Here is a 15,241-nt window from a genome sequence, read left to right on the forward strand (position 1 = left end):
CATAGAAACGGTACACCCCTTGTAAACAGCTTCCCGTTCTTCTATTGGCTTGGTTGTTGCTATAGTGCTTCATTTTTAATCAGTCTCACTCAGGTTTGTTCGTCACGCAAGTAAATCCAGTCTAGTGTCCCAAAAGGGAGTTGGAAGGACTGATAGGATTTTAGTATTTTATTTATTTTTTACAAATCAGCGTGATCTTTATCCCATCAGATGAGTTTAAATGGAAAATGGAAATGTACTAAATGTGTTGAATGGAACGGTTTTGACATGCAGCATAAATAGACATTATCTAAATGTTCAAGCAGATTGAGTTGGTATAATAATACAATATATATTTATATTCATTTGAGTAGGGTATTTAACCCAATACCTTGCAGACAATGCGGCTTTGCGACAACTTTTGGAAGTGAACTCTGGAAATAAAAAAATCAGTTTTTTTTTGTCCCCAAAAATTGTACATGAATTGTTCATCCTAAACTTTGCAGAGAACGGCAATAACGAGCAGAGAGTAAACTCTGAGTGTCATTGGCATTGAAGATAAGACATTTTGGAGTGTTTACCCCAGTTCTGAGTGACAGTTGTCAAAAAAATATATAAACAAAAAAGCAGACATCCAGCTCTGGAGTGGGGACAGATCTCAAGAGATGAGGAAGCCTTTTTATTGCTTTACAGTTGCTTTTGTCAAGAGTCTCAGGAAACCACTCAGCCACACTAATAGAGCGTCCAAGGGGCCAAACCTTTTTGTTTCTCTTTTTTTCCTTTTCTGTCTTATTAACAAAAGTACATTCCTTCTCAGACACACGCCCTCCTAGATGTCCAAAGGGTACATCCAAGTGCCAAGACCCTATAGCAGGGGCGCTAATTCATTCAATCACAACCAGTTACGATTGTATAATCCTCCATCGTCATAACTTGTTGCCGTCATATGATAAAAATGACTACAAAAATGAATCAATCACAGATTACAACTTTTACCATACATGTAGCCTACACCAAGGGCAAAACTCTCGTGCACCTAGCACTCTACCAAGTTTGGCGAGGGCAGACAAGGAAAAAACAACAGACCAATCAGCGAGATCACTCCAGTCTGACAAAGAGAGTGAGGGAGTGAGAGCGAGAGAGAGAGAGTGATGGAGGATAGGATCAGGGCCAGTTCCCTGAGTACTTTCCGCTTAGTACCAGTCGGCCCTTTTTGCCACTCAACCGCGAAATCCACAGCCCATTGTTGGGCCCTGTAGGGCTGGTGTTCTGACCGGACCTGATTGTTCATGTCAGACTCTGAACCAGCCCCCGGCCTTCCTCCTCTGCCCACCTTGAGGAGAAGTCAGAGGTCAGAAAAGCGAGCAGCCAATCACACACAGTAATGCTGACAGGGAGATGAGTTGAGGGCTGTCTGGGAAATAGGGAAGGGACAGAGATTAGACACCAATGACCTTGGCAGAGTCACAGCTGGACAAAGCTGGGGAATACCCAACAAACCTCAGCACAACTAAAGTCTTTATTGCTATCATCTATCATCAACTCAAACAAGATAAACTGTAACAAAAAGTGAATTATTGGGAAACTAAACCTGATGCATATGAGTTTAGTAAACAGCCACCTAAGGACATAGACACACAAAATAAATATGCATAGGCCAGAGAATTTTTGAATTCATACAGGTTTTAGACATTTTCATTACACAAACATGATCAACATCTGAGATATTGAATGTTTAATCCCTCTGTATAAGAATGACTTGCATAACATCACAAAATAAACTTCTCTCCTCGTTCTTTACTCAGGCAATCGTTAGGGTTTGTGACAATGCGTTTCCATTGACAGGAGATGGCGCTAGATCATAGAAAATGACAGTGTAGCTCTGTTGTCCAAGGAGAACAACAGCCCAATGGAGATTTTTGAACAAATATAAAATATCACAATTATTAAATAGTTTGATGTACTTTCTTTAAATCCTCAAACTATTTATTTGTGTAGTAATTTGTGCTCTGAAAAAAAGTATTCTAAACAAAATAAAAAATATACATATACATCAAATACAGTGCCCTCGGAAAGTATTCAGAACCCTTGACTTTTCCCCAATTTTTTTTGTTACAGCCGTTTTCTAAAATTGATTTAAAAAAAAAATAAGCATCAGCAATCTACATACAATACCCCATAATTACAAAATGAAAACAGGTTTTTAGAAATGTTTGCAAATGTATTAAATAAAAAATAAAAAAACTGAAATACCTTATTTACATAAGTATTCAGACCTTTTGCTATGAGAATCGAAATTGAGCTCCGGTGCATTCTGATTCCATTGATCATCCCTGAGATGTTTCTACAACTTGATTAGAGTCCACCTTTGGTAAATTCAATTGATTGGACATGATTTGGAATGACACACGCCTATCTACACAAGGTCCCACAGTTGACAGTGCATGTCAGAGCAAAAACCAAGACATGAGGTCGAAGGAATTGTCCGTAGAGCTCCGAGACAGGATTGTGTCGAGGTACATATCTGGGGAAGGGTACCAAAAAATGTCTGCAGCATTGAAGGTCCCCAAGAACACATTGGCCTCCATCATTCTTAAATGGAAGAAGTTTGGAACCACCAAGACTCTTCCTAGAGCTGGCCGCCCGGCCAGACTGAACAATCGGGGGAGAAGGGCCTTGGTCAGGGAGGTGAACAAGAACCCAAAGCTCACTCTGACAGCACTCTATTGTTCCTTTGTGCAGATGGGAGAACCTTCTAGAAGGACAAGCATCTTTGCAGCACTCCACCAATCAGGCCTTTATGGTAGAGTGGCCAGACGGAATCCACTCCTCAGTAAAAGACACATGTCAGCCCGCTTGGAGTTTGCCAAAAGGCACCTAAAGACTCTCAGACAATGAGAAACAAGATTATCTGGTCTGATGAAACCAAGATTGAACTCTTTGGCCTGAATGTCAAGCGCCATGTCTGGAGGAAACCTGGCACCATTCCTACGGTGAAGCATGGTAGTGGCAGCATTATGCTGTGAGGATGTTTTTAATCGGCAGGGACTGGGAGACTAGTCAGGATCGAGGCAAAGATGAACGGAAAAAAGTACAGAGAGATCCTTGATGACAACCGTCTCCAGAGCACTCAGGACCTCAAACTGGGGCGAAGGTTCACCTTCCAACAGTACAACGACCCTAAGCACACAGCCAAGACAACGCAGGAGGGGCTTCAGGACAAATCTCTGAATGTCCTTGAGTGGCCCAGCCAAAGCCCGGACTTGAACCCAGTCGAACATCTCTGGAGAGACCTGAAAATAGCTGTGCACCAATGCTCCCCATCCAACCTGACAGAGCTTGACAGGATCTTCAGAGAAGAATGGGATAAACTCCCCAAATACAGATGTGCCAAGCTTGTAGCGTTTTACCCAAGAAGACTCAATGCTGTAATCGTTGCCAAAGGTGCTTCAACAAAGTACTGAGTAACGGGTAGAATACTTATGTAAATGTGATATTTCAGTTTTTAATTTTTTTAATAAATTGGCAAACATTTCTGAAAACCTGTTTTTTCTTTATCATTTTGGGGTATTGTGTGTAGATTGATGAGGGAATAAAACTATTTAATCAATTTTAGAATAAGGCCATAACATAACACAATGTGGAAAAAGTCAAGGGGACTGAATACTTTCCGAAGTCAATCTACTATAGTAGATTGACATAATCTACCAGACAAAAGTTTGGACACACCTACTCATTCAAGGGTTTTTCTTTATTTTTACTATTTTCTACATTGTAGAATAATAGTGAAGACATCAAAACTATGAAATAACACATATGGAATCATGTAGTAACCAAAAAAGTGTTAAACAAATCAAAATATATTTTATATTTGAGATTTTTCAAAGTAGCCACGCTTTGCCTTGATGACAGCTTTGCACACTCTTGGCATTTTCAACCAGCTTCATGAGGTAGTCACCTGGAATGCATTTAAATTAACTAGTGTGCCAAATACAGGCTGCATCACATCTGGCCATGATTGGGAGTCCCATAAGGCGGCGCACAATTGGCCCAGCGTTGTCCGGGGTAGGCCGTCATTGTAAATAAGAATTTGTTCTTAACTGACTTGACTAGTTAAATAAAGGTTACACATAATGTCAAGAGTGTGCAAAGCTGTCATCAAGGCAAACAGTGGCTACTTTGAAGAATATAAAATATATGTTTTGGTTACTACATGAATCCATATGTGTTATTTCATAATTTTGATGTCTTCCCTATTATTCTACAATGTAGAAAATAGTAAAAATAAAGAAAAACCCTTGAATGAGTAGGTGTGTCCAAACTTTTGACTGGTACTGTATATATATTAATCAAAACCCCTGCCTGTTATACACAGAGTTTATTCAGTGTTTCCAGTGGGGCCCAAAGCTATAGTGAAGGGGCTTTCCAGGAAACCTTGGCTGTGTGCTACTTACACACTAAACCAGCATTCATAGCTCTGACAGAGACCCAAAAGGAAGATGATGACTGACTCGTGAGTCACAGACTCAGGTTGGTGGGGGGGAACCAAGATGGAGGTCAACACGTGGGCAAGAAAACAAGCAAGATATCCTGAGTATCTCTGAAAACAAAGTCCACTCTGTCAAGATCATGTTAATCATTGACCAATGAAAGTATGGCTCCACTACCTTTACTCTGTGTTTTGAGAGAGCCTAGGGTCCTGGTATCTAAAAACAAGTTAGGTTATGTCTCCCTGCAGTGTGAGTAATACAGTTATACAGAATATATATCACCCATTAAAGCAAGGGCATTTGTCCAGATAAGCTTGAAGGGGACAAAATAACACAGCATAAGGACAGATAAGGTGGCCAATCAGTAGTAGCCTACTTTTCAGTATTTTGAACTGACTGACCTCTCACATGAGCTTCAGATCATTTGGTCTGACCATTTAAAGCAAAGCGTCAAGTATTGAGCTATTTTGTGTGGATAAATGTTAAATGCTGCCCATTTTGAGAGGAAATGTGTTGTTTTTTGTTCAAATTATTATCCCAAAAAAGACAAAACATGGGTAACCTTGAAGGCTTGATGGTCACAGTGTATGACATTGTTTCATTGAAAATTAAACAACAGAGTGACTTTCATTTTCTGGTTGTGTAACGTCAAAATGGCAGAATTGTCCTTATGTCCTTATCTTCTGTATGTTTGTTTCAAGTTTTAACAAAACAAGTCCCATGACCTTCTAGTGTAATAATTTATTTGCTGAAGCAAATTGCCTATTAAAATAACCCCCTCTCAGTGTGGTGCAGAATGAACAGTCATTTGTTGAAAGTCATCACGATAAACACCCAACAGATGCTCATAACTGACCAACAAAAATCTCATAAATTCTTTCCTTGAATAGTTCATTAGACCATTCTGGAACATGAGGTCACCATTCCCAGAGCTATCTTTCCATGTGAAAGAACAGGTTTCCAAAGCCTCATTCCAAATGTTATTATTTGGAATGAAAACATCTCCAATAATTAGTCAAGTGAATTTACTCATCAGTCTCAAAATAAATGGGCCAAAAGGCATGTAATTTGTGAGCCTATTTAAAATACACAGACAACTGATTAAAGTAAATGATGGAGTACTATGTTGCTATGCAGAAAAAAAGTCAGAAAGAATAGAGGAAAGGTGGGATTTGAGATCCTCTGTGAACCTTTGGGGACCCCTATTTACAACCGATTTCAGATTATAGATTTTGAACACAATAAATTAACATATTGTCATACTTGACTGTTTGAAGAGTTGTGTGTGTAGTCTCCAATCCATTATTAATATACACCATCAAATTCACATTACCCAGGTAACACCCACCTACAATACATAATAGATAGTCTTCTCTGTCACGCTTTCACCTTTAATATACTGTATACCTACACCTCAGCTGAATTATTCAGTCTTGCAGGGAGGGAGCTTGACGTCCCACTGCCTAGTGGATAGTACTCAGAGATAATCACAGAGAATAACACACGGAACGTGTTTGATCACCAATGCAGCCAGAAATGAATACACTTTTCTTCTGTATATGCTGTCTCATAACATAGTATCAGCTATTCAGAGACTCGCCGACACCACAGCACATTTATTATTATCGATGTATTTTCTGTTTGGGAAAAAAAGTACGAACTGTAGGCTTTGCTCACCGTCCATTAGCTGTTATATTATCGACTACTGTTATTCTGATCAAATGTACAGAATTTGAAACGTGCATATATTGTAACCAGTACAATATGTCTCTGACTGTTTGGTCTGGAACAAAGACAACCATCATAACGTTTCTGTAAATATTTACAATAGAAATACCAATCCTGGACCTTTTCAATGCGTTATCTCTAAATTGACCAATTGTTGAACGACCCTCATATACCTTCTTATAGAAATAAGCCAATAGGTGTGATTTACTCATCCTCTGGCATCCAATCCATGAATATATGTACCCTGCAATTACCTTACTCCAGCGACTTGCTGGCTCGCGTGATAGCCAATGGTGTACCAGCCTGTACAATTTTGCTGACTTGTTTATCCAATCAGCTGTTGTGCTTGGCTTTGTTGTTGGTGATGACATGGACATATTTGTTGTTACTGGAAGGCGAGGGTAGAGCGTGGTAAGGAGGGTCAGGTTTGAGCGATTGATTTCGAAATTTTGAAGAAGAAAAAAACGAGGCTTTGTTTTCCCAGGTTTCAACGATAAAATAACTGAGGTGGGGGTGAAAAGCGGTTATGTCGGTGAATATGGACGAACTCAGGCATCAAGTGATGATAAACCAGTTTGTTTTGACTGCTGGTTGTGCTGCTGATCAAGCGAAGCAGCTTCTTCAAGCGGCTCACTGGCAATTCGAGGTATGCGATGTGTGTGTTTATATGTTGGTTTCATAGCGATGCAGCTAACTATCCACTTTAGCTAGCAAACAAAGGCAAATAATGAGAAGTTCTCCGAAATTAGAGAATGGCGATTTTTTTTTTTACAACAATGTAAGTAAACCCAGTCATACGACCATGCTTTTACGATGGATAATCCGGAAGACCTGGTCTAACATTAGGAAATGCGGTGTTTGCAATCGAATTTCTGCTTTGACTGTTCACACCAGTTAACGTTAACTAGATGGTAAATTGAGGCTGCTAACGTTATTTTTTTTATATCTGTATTGGTTACGTTGGTTATTTTATGTTATGTTTTTCATTTTGACCCTATTCAATATACATCTGCATAAATCTGCATTATCTAACTAGCCATGGTTGCAGTTGATAGTAGTGTGATCTGATTTCTTTCAATGCCATATGAACATAATCTCGAACGTCTAATTTAGCTAGATACAGTAATAGTGCAACCGGCTTTTGGTAACTAACTAACTAGCTATCCAGAGAGCGAATTAGCTAGATAATGTAACGTTAAAGCGCGTTCCATCAATTATGTCTGAATAGGAGTGTCCAGAAAGAAAATACCTGGTTGAGGTTTTTGAATCCATAAGGTTAACTTTGTTTACATTCTTGACTTGACACCACCAAACACGCAGAGGCTCTTCCTGGCCAGACCCCATTGTTGTAGTAAGTAAAAGGTGTCTCAAACGTTGCCTTTGTTTTTTGAATATTGCTGCTGCTCTGAAAATGTGTAGGCTATTTAGTGTAATAGCATGTATGTTACATAGCTAGCACACAAAGCAATTCATACCTCAGTCCCAACTGGTATGACTTATGACCAGTCAATACACACTTCCAATTTTGAAACAAGCTTCTACTAGTTATTACATTCCATATTTGGCTGCAAAAGAGTAGTGCACCAATAAACACACTCACAAACACACGTTTAAAGAACATTGTGTTTATGATTGCTTGTTAAACAAGGTTAGTGAAAGGGTACACAGCGGACCTCCTGGATTGACCGTACTCTTGTCCAGAAGTATTCATAGGGGATATCTATCTTTAGGCAGATTACGGTGCCTTCTCCTTCCAGTTGTTCATATCCAATACTCCTAGTCCTGGCTCAGAGATGCACACCGTATGAACAGGCGTTTCTTCTCAGCTGACACACAGCGTGACCCTTTTCAATCAATCATGGTTTCAGCCAGAGCAGCAAGGTGGAATTGTAATTTGAATGAGTGTAATAGTAACATACCTTTTTAGTGAATAAATAATTCACTACATGATATGAAAGAAAAATCCAGTTCATGTTGAAGCACACCCTAGAGTAATGTATGCAAAGCCTTGTAGGCTATATCCGCTCCTGTTTGAAGAGCTCAGCTGGCCACTGGTTTGAAATATTCAACAGGGCCCTAAGTATGGACAACAGAGAGATGCTGAGAAGATCTGAGGCTTCAGGCCTCTGCTTCCAAGTGGTTTCCCAAACACACCTCCGCTCTGTCTAATGGCCACGCTTTTGTTAGTGCTTACGCGCGAGCAGAAGTGGCTGTGCCAGGTAGTTTGAAGGGGCTGAGGAGGCTGCTCAGCTCCTCCCAAGCTTCTGAGAGCAGAGTCAGCCTGTAGCTTGATTGGAGCAGATGCATTGCAGAGACAACTTAGCCTCCTCTGGGCAACTTGTCCGGCTCAAAGTCAAAGGGCTAGTTGCTTATGGCTGGGCTGAGCTCCCCCAGGTGCTGTTGGCTAAGGAGTGGAGGGTCAAAACATTAGGAACACCTGCTCTTTCCATGACAGACTGACCAGGTTAAAGCTATGATCCCTTATTAATGTTACTTGTTAAATCCACTTCAATCAGTGTAGATGAAGTGTAGGAGACAGGTTAAAGAAGGATTTTTAAGCCTTGAGACAATTGAGACATTGTGCATGTGTGCCATTCAGAGGGTGAATGGCACACATATACAGTACCAGTCAAAAGTTTGGACACACCTACTCATTCAAGGGGTTTTCTTTATTTTTACTATTTTCTACATTGTAGAATAATAGGGAAGACATCAAAATTATGAATTAACACATATGGAATCATGTAGCAAGACAAAATATTTAAGTGCCTTTGAATGGGGTATGGTAGTAGGTGCCAGGCGCACCGGTTTGAATGTGTCACGAACTGCTATGCTGCTGGGTTTTTCACGCTCAACAGTTTCCTGTGTGTATCAGGAATGGTCCACCACCCAAAGGACATCCAACCAACTTGACACAACTGTAGGAAGCATTGGAGTCAACATGGACCAGCATCCCTGGGGAACGCTTTCGACACCTTGTAGAGTCCATGCCCTGACGAATTGAGGCTATTTTGAGGGCAAAGGGGGTGCAACTCAATGTTAGGAAGGTGTTCCTAATGTTTTGTGCTCTCTGTGTATATATTGTGCGTATATGTAGAGTCTCTCTGTATTATACATAAATATTTTATAGAATCTCAAAATGTTAGCCTTTATTAGTTAATTGAATGTCTTTGTGTTGTCATGTCTGCTCATGGCTCCTGGTTGCAGGGCAGGCTGTGTCGTCCTGTCTGCTCATGGCTCCTGGTTGCAGGGCAGGCTGTGTCGTCGTGTCTGCTCATGGCTCCTGGCTGCAGAGCAGGCTGTGTCGTCGTGTCTGCTCCTGGCTCCTGGCTGCAGAGCAGGCTGTGTCGACGTGTCCTGGCTCCTGGCTGCAGAGCAGGCTGTGTCGTCGTGTCTGCTCATGGCTCCTGGCTGCAGGACAGGCTGTGTCGTCGTGTCTGCTCATGGCTCCTGGCTGCAGGACAGGCTGTGTTGTCGTGTCTGCTCATGGCTCCTGGCTGCAGGACAGGCTGTGTTGTCGTGTCCATGGGCATGTTCCGTACTCTGTCACTCCCTCAGGGCACAGCCCCCACTCAGCCTCATTATCCCTGTTACTACACCATTATTAATGCACTTCTTTCTTCTGCACTCTTCCGTATGACCCTAAGTATTCTTTTTGTGTTCACCTATATTTATTTATCCTATTTCTATTTCAGGCTGCTTTTTAAAATTTGTTATTGTTTGCTGTGCCCTCATTTAGACGCCTGTTCAATTCTTCTGCTTTTATATAGGCCTAGTGCTGGGCTTCATTGCAGTGTTCTGTCAGTCAGGTTACATAAAAAACACTGTCATGACTCTTCTCTGCTCCATTGCTAGGTTCTCTGCTCCATTGCTAGGTTCTCTGCTCCGTTGCTAGGTTCTCTGCTCCGTTGCTAGGTTCTCTGCTCCATTGCTAGGTTCTCTGCTCCATTGCTAGGTTCTCTGCTCCATTGCTAGGTTCTCTGCTCCGTTGCTAGGTTCTCTGCTCCGTTGCTAGGTTCTCTGCTCCGTTGCTAGGTTCTCTGCTCCGTTGCTAGGTTCTCTGCTCCGTTGCTAGGTTCTCTGCTCCGTTGCTAGGTTCTCTGCTCCGTAAGGTAATGAATGCTCTCACTTAAAGCCCACGAGTAGTACTGAAACCTTTATGCCGATGCTCTTAGATATGGTGTTGCACTGTGTGTTTGTAACCTACATTATTTGCGTGTGAAACCGTTGTTGATGGTCTTGGATGTACACAGAAACACACTTAACATTAAAAAACATAAATAGACAAAGACAGTGTGATCCCAGCAGCCTGGTAGACAATGGCAGTGCAGCACATTCATGTTGTTATGTGTGTCACGTTGAGCAGCAGACATTCCTGCACTACTGCTGCTGTTGTCAAACAACCACAGAGCATGGTTTGTGGGGGAGGGGGCCAGCTTCAGCCGTGAGGGGAAACCACACATCCATTGAAGTGTTCGCAAAGAGAGAGTCTAGTGAAGGGAAATGGAGGCTAGGCAAGGCACGAAGGACTATGGTTTAGCTAGACATGCTGTCATTTTAGTAGTAGGCTGCATGCAATTATTTTAATCCAGTCACTAAGACACGTTCATATTTGAGGCGATTTGTATACAAAAGAATGTCAATTTTCCACCTCTTAAAAAGAACATGAATCATAGGCCAGTCAGACTACATGAATCATAAAACCGGTATCTTGCAATAAAATCTGATAAACTTCTAAGGATATGTTTTGGTATCAGTGTATTTTTATTTCCGGACCATGGTGTCCTTACCAGGCTGGTCTTTGTATTCACAACAGAGTGAAACAATAGAAGTTGCCTATCGACTTCCTTGTTTGTGTTCAAGGGCAGCAACTGAAAGTAGGACTACTTGTTTACATTGTGTTTCCTCATAGCCCGTCAGAGGAAGGCCGTCACAAACAAGGTTTTGTTGTGCCTATGTGAATTGTCATTGAGAATATAGCACATACCCCATTCACTTTAGTTTATATCGCCTAAACTGTTTACATGTCACTAATTTGTAACACTATTTTTAAGTAAAGGAACAGTACTAGTCTACTAGCCATCTTCTTTTCCATGCTAATTATCATTTTAAACGAGTGTGTACATTCTCACTGAGCCATTAGCCTGTCTGCCACTGCCTCTCTCTCCGCGTGGTTTACAAACCCTGTTTTAGACAACGGAGGATAATAGTTTAAACCCCAGAGTCATGTGATCTACTCGTACCAACTGACCCATAGGCCGATGCTAGCAGAGGGGGATGGGGTTCAGGCTCTCCAGAGTGAGCGGATAGGAAGGTGAAATGTGTTACTACTGTTTTGTGGTCCGCAAACTAAGGATGGGCATGAGTACTTGAACGGACGTCAAAACTCAATCTTTAACCAGAGATTATAATTTTTTTATACTGTAAAACTATTTGGGCCAATTTTTTTTATTGAAGACAACGTTCATTTGCTTTGACTCTAATGTTCAATTTGTACATGTGCATTTGCGTAACACAAAAAAGAAGCCAAGCATCACAGAGTTCTGCTCCCTAAATTCCCTTTACCCTCCTTGTCTCACTCACTCAGTTGTGTTCTGACCGCTCCTCTACACACGCGTGTTGAGTGCACACACAAGCTCCCGTTAGGCCCACAGAAATAAATGCCTATAACAACGGATCTAACTGATGGGATACACAAGCTACATTCCTTGCCAAATGACGTCAGTTTATCACAAATTCAAAATGGACTGGTTGACTGAAGTTGGGAAATATGTGTTCCAACAATGTCCTGCAATTTTGGAATAATTGCGTAATTTACCGCTTTAATATGATACTTTGCGGTTGTCACTAGTTACCGCAAAGTCAAAATTGGCTATACGGAACAATTCATGAAAACAAAAAAATTTGCTTTTTGGTCTTCAGGTTAGGCATACGGTTAGCAGTGTGGTTCAGGTAAGGGTTAAGGGTCAGGTTTAAAATCTGATGTTAAGAAGAGACATTGTAGAAACAAGCAGGGTTTATTTGTATTTAATCTTTATTTAACTAGGCAAGTCAGTTAATAACAATTCGGCCTCTCCCATTTAACCAGAGGTAGGACCAGTTGATCTTCTGCTAGAGGTTGTGTAGTAAATCACTGAGTGGGCCCCCCATAGAAACCTGAAGAGGTAGCCTACTGATGGCTCACACCCATCTATGTTAGTCAAAACATTTGCAAACCAGATTAAATTCAGTGTTGACAGCATAACTGAGATCTCAGTCTCGTCCCCAGCAGGTTACGGAGTTCAACGTTTTTGCACTTTGTTTCTGCTGAGCCTTTATTTACAATGGAGTTCAGAAGATTTTTCCATAATTGTCACTGAAAACCAGTTTACATTATCAGTCAAAAGAAAGTTGACTAGGCAAGTCAGTTAAGAACAAATTCTTAATTACAATGACGGCCTAAGCCGGACGACGTTGGGCCAATTGTGCACCGCCCTATGGGACTCCAAATCACGGCCGGTTGTGATACAGCCTGGAATCGAACCAGGGTCTGTAGTGACGCCTCTAGCACTGAGATGCAGTGCCTTAAACCGCTGCGCCACTCGGGAGCTTGACCTTGTGGCTGTGGTACTAGTGACGACCCCACTTTGCGAACTGCTAGTGCCATTTTAAAATTGGTTAGCCTTGGCTATATATAACCCCCGTAAACATAGACTGGTTCTACTCTGAAATATGCTATAACATTAGTTTGATAAAGACCGAGCGTATTTTCATCAGAATCATTAAGCCCAGGCCTACTCACCAAACAGATGTCATGGTCATCATTCATCCCCGTGTTCAAAGTGGAATTGTTATTCCATTTAGAAAATTCCAAAGAACAGGCAGAATAAACTAGACAACTGTGTATATCCGAAAAAAATAAATACTTATTTTGGTTTGTAACTCTTTTCAAATGATCAGATGTGCATCACTTCGCACTATTCGGTTCTATTTGATTCTGTTATGTTACATTTTTACATTTGAGTCATTTAGCAGATGCTCTTATCCAGAGCAATTAGGGTTAAGTGTCTTGCTCAAGGGCACATCGACAGATTTTTTTTCTTCTCACCAAGTCAGCTCGGGATTCGAACCAGCCACCTTTCGGTTACTGGCCCAACACTCTTAACTGCTACTATAAAATAGATGTCTTGACTGTGATAAGGGCTCGGGAAATAATTATTGCTAAATTAACAAAACAAGGCTATGCCATTGCACGTTCGCAACTCAATATTAGAAAAGTGTTCTTAATGTTTTGTACACTCAGTGTATATATGAGGCAATTTAGCAATTAGGATTCGTTATCTTTACTGGTTATGATAAATTACGCTTTGTTGCGCACTGTTGGCATAGATAACTGCACACATTTTTACCAGTGGTGGGCCTTGTGTTCTAAAAGTAGTTTTTTCCCCGAATATTCAGAAAAGTCAAAGGTCATCTTCCTGCAAATGGCAGTTCAAGTGCTCACAATGTTCTCACACACAACTTCCTCTCTTCCCCTCGTTCTGTCTCTCTCTCTCCCTCCACAGACAGCCTTAAGCTCCTTTTTCCAGGAGGCCAACATCCCTAGTCACCACCACCAGATGGTAAGTGCATTTTGTTCCCCTTAAAAAAGATAAAAGGGCTTAAGGCATGTATTACATTGTGTCAGTGGGTTCAGGGAGCTAATTTACGGCATGGCTGCAACGTCAGTGACCAGGCCAGTCGGCTCCTCCTCTTCAATCAGACTTAGGGACAGATTCACCAACAGGACAGGACTAGAGCCATGGGCATAGTAGTACAGCTGTGTCTGGCAGAGTGACATCACTGGAGTTATCGCTCCTGAGTAGTATAGTCTACATCCTGCTGTACTACTCCACCGTGCTTATTATGGTTTTCGACACTGGCCAAGCCTTTTAGGGTAAACTTACTTAAGATATACTGCCCATGGACCGGCACCATGCTCTTTAGTGCAACACACCTTTCATATCATGAATTCTTAAACCTTACACAATATTTTGAAACCTTTTCCTTCAACATGTATTGCATGAAAATATGTATTTTTATGCCAACTCCGTATGTCAGGCACAGCGAAGTAGCTGGGTCTAAATAGCTAATTTAACCGCGATGAAAGCAATGGCACAAGGCTGGCCCCTGTCCTTGGCCCAAGCCAATTTACGCAATGCTATTCCCTAACGGCTATAGTGATCATGTGGTCCGTGCATGAAACCATTTCTCCTTCAACTGACCAGTAAAATCCCTGGAGCGGCGAGCTGGAAATGTAATGTAATGTTTAACACATGGAGGCTGTGCTGTGAGCATGCAGTGTTGACGTGCACACTGAACCCAGCCATCCCCTTATCATCTGTCTGCTGCTACAACACTGTTTTGGTTTTCTCTCTTTTTTCCCTTCCTCTTGGGTGGGAGGGGCATGTTCGCGCTTGAGAGAGAGGAAGTGTGTGAGTGGCGGGGGCCAGGGTTTGTTATTATTTTCGGTGCAGCCATTACATCATTGTGTGTGTGTGTGTGTGTGTGTGTGTGTGCGTGTGCGCGCGCACGAGGCGGGCATGTGCATGCTGGGAGGACGAGTGATGTAAGAGAGCTATCTGCTACAGGGTAGGAGGAAGGGCTGTTAAAGGATAGAGAGAAAGAGAGAGTGTGGAGGGGCAGTCATCAGCAGCTGCAAGCCATCTCCATGTATTGCCGGTGTTAGTCCTTCCCCCCCTCTCTCTCTTTAGGCTGCCCTGCACTCTCCTTGGGGCCTGGGGGAGCCACAGGGGAAACGGTGGGTATGGGGAAGAAAGAGCTCCGTGTAGCAACAATAATGTACACAACACTGCCCTCGATCAAACACTATTGACTATACATGGAGAACAAATATGTGTATATGTAAGAGACTCTTATAGCCTTAAACCTAACACAGGAGGGTCACATTTCCACAACCAATTGACATCCAGGGTTGCATTGCTTGTTGTAAACATGGGGCTGGGTTTTTATTTATTTAATTAGGCCTAGTACTTTACCTGAGAAAACAAGACATAATAAGTAAG

General features: G+C 41.7%; 1 protein-coding gene across 1 annotated transcript in view; it reads left to right on the forward strand.

The window, feature by feature from the left end:
- The first annotated feature begins 6,542 nt into the window (after positions 1 to 6,542).
- The window catches only part of LOC129833253 (UBA-like domain-containing protein 2), a 19,352-nt gene continuing 10,653 nt past the window's right edge, over positions 6,543 to 15,241 (forward strand). Inside the window, exons 1-2 of the mRNA XM_055897699.1 lie at positions 6,543 to 6,843; positions 13,742 to 13,798. Of these exons, the coding sequence (XP_055753674.1) occupies positions 6,724 to 6,843; positions 13,742 to 13,798 (177 nt within the window). The 5' untranslated portion in view covers positions 6,543 to 6,723. The remainder of the gene's footprint in view (positions 6,844 to 13,741; positions 13,799 to 15,241) is intronic.

Source organism: Salvelinus fontinalis, chromosome 34, assembly GCF_029448725.1.
Source record: "Salvelinus fontinalis isolate EN_2023a chromosome 34, ASM2944872v1, whole genome shotgun sequence".
NCBI classification, from domain to species: domain Eukaryota; kingdom Metazoa; phylum Chordata; class Actinopteri; order Salmoniformes; family Salmonidae; genus Salvelinus; species Salvelinus fontinalis.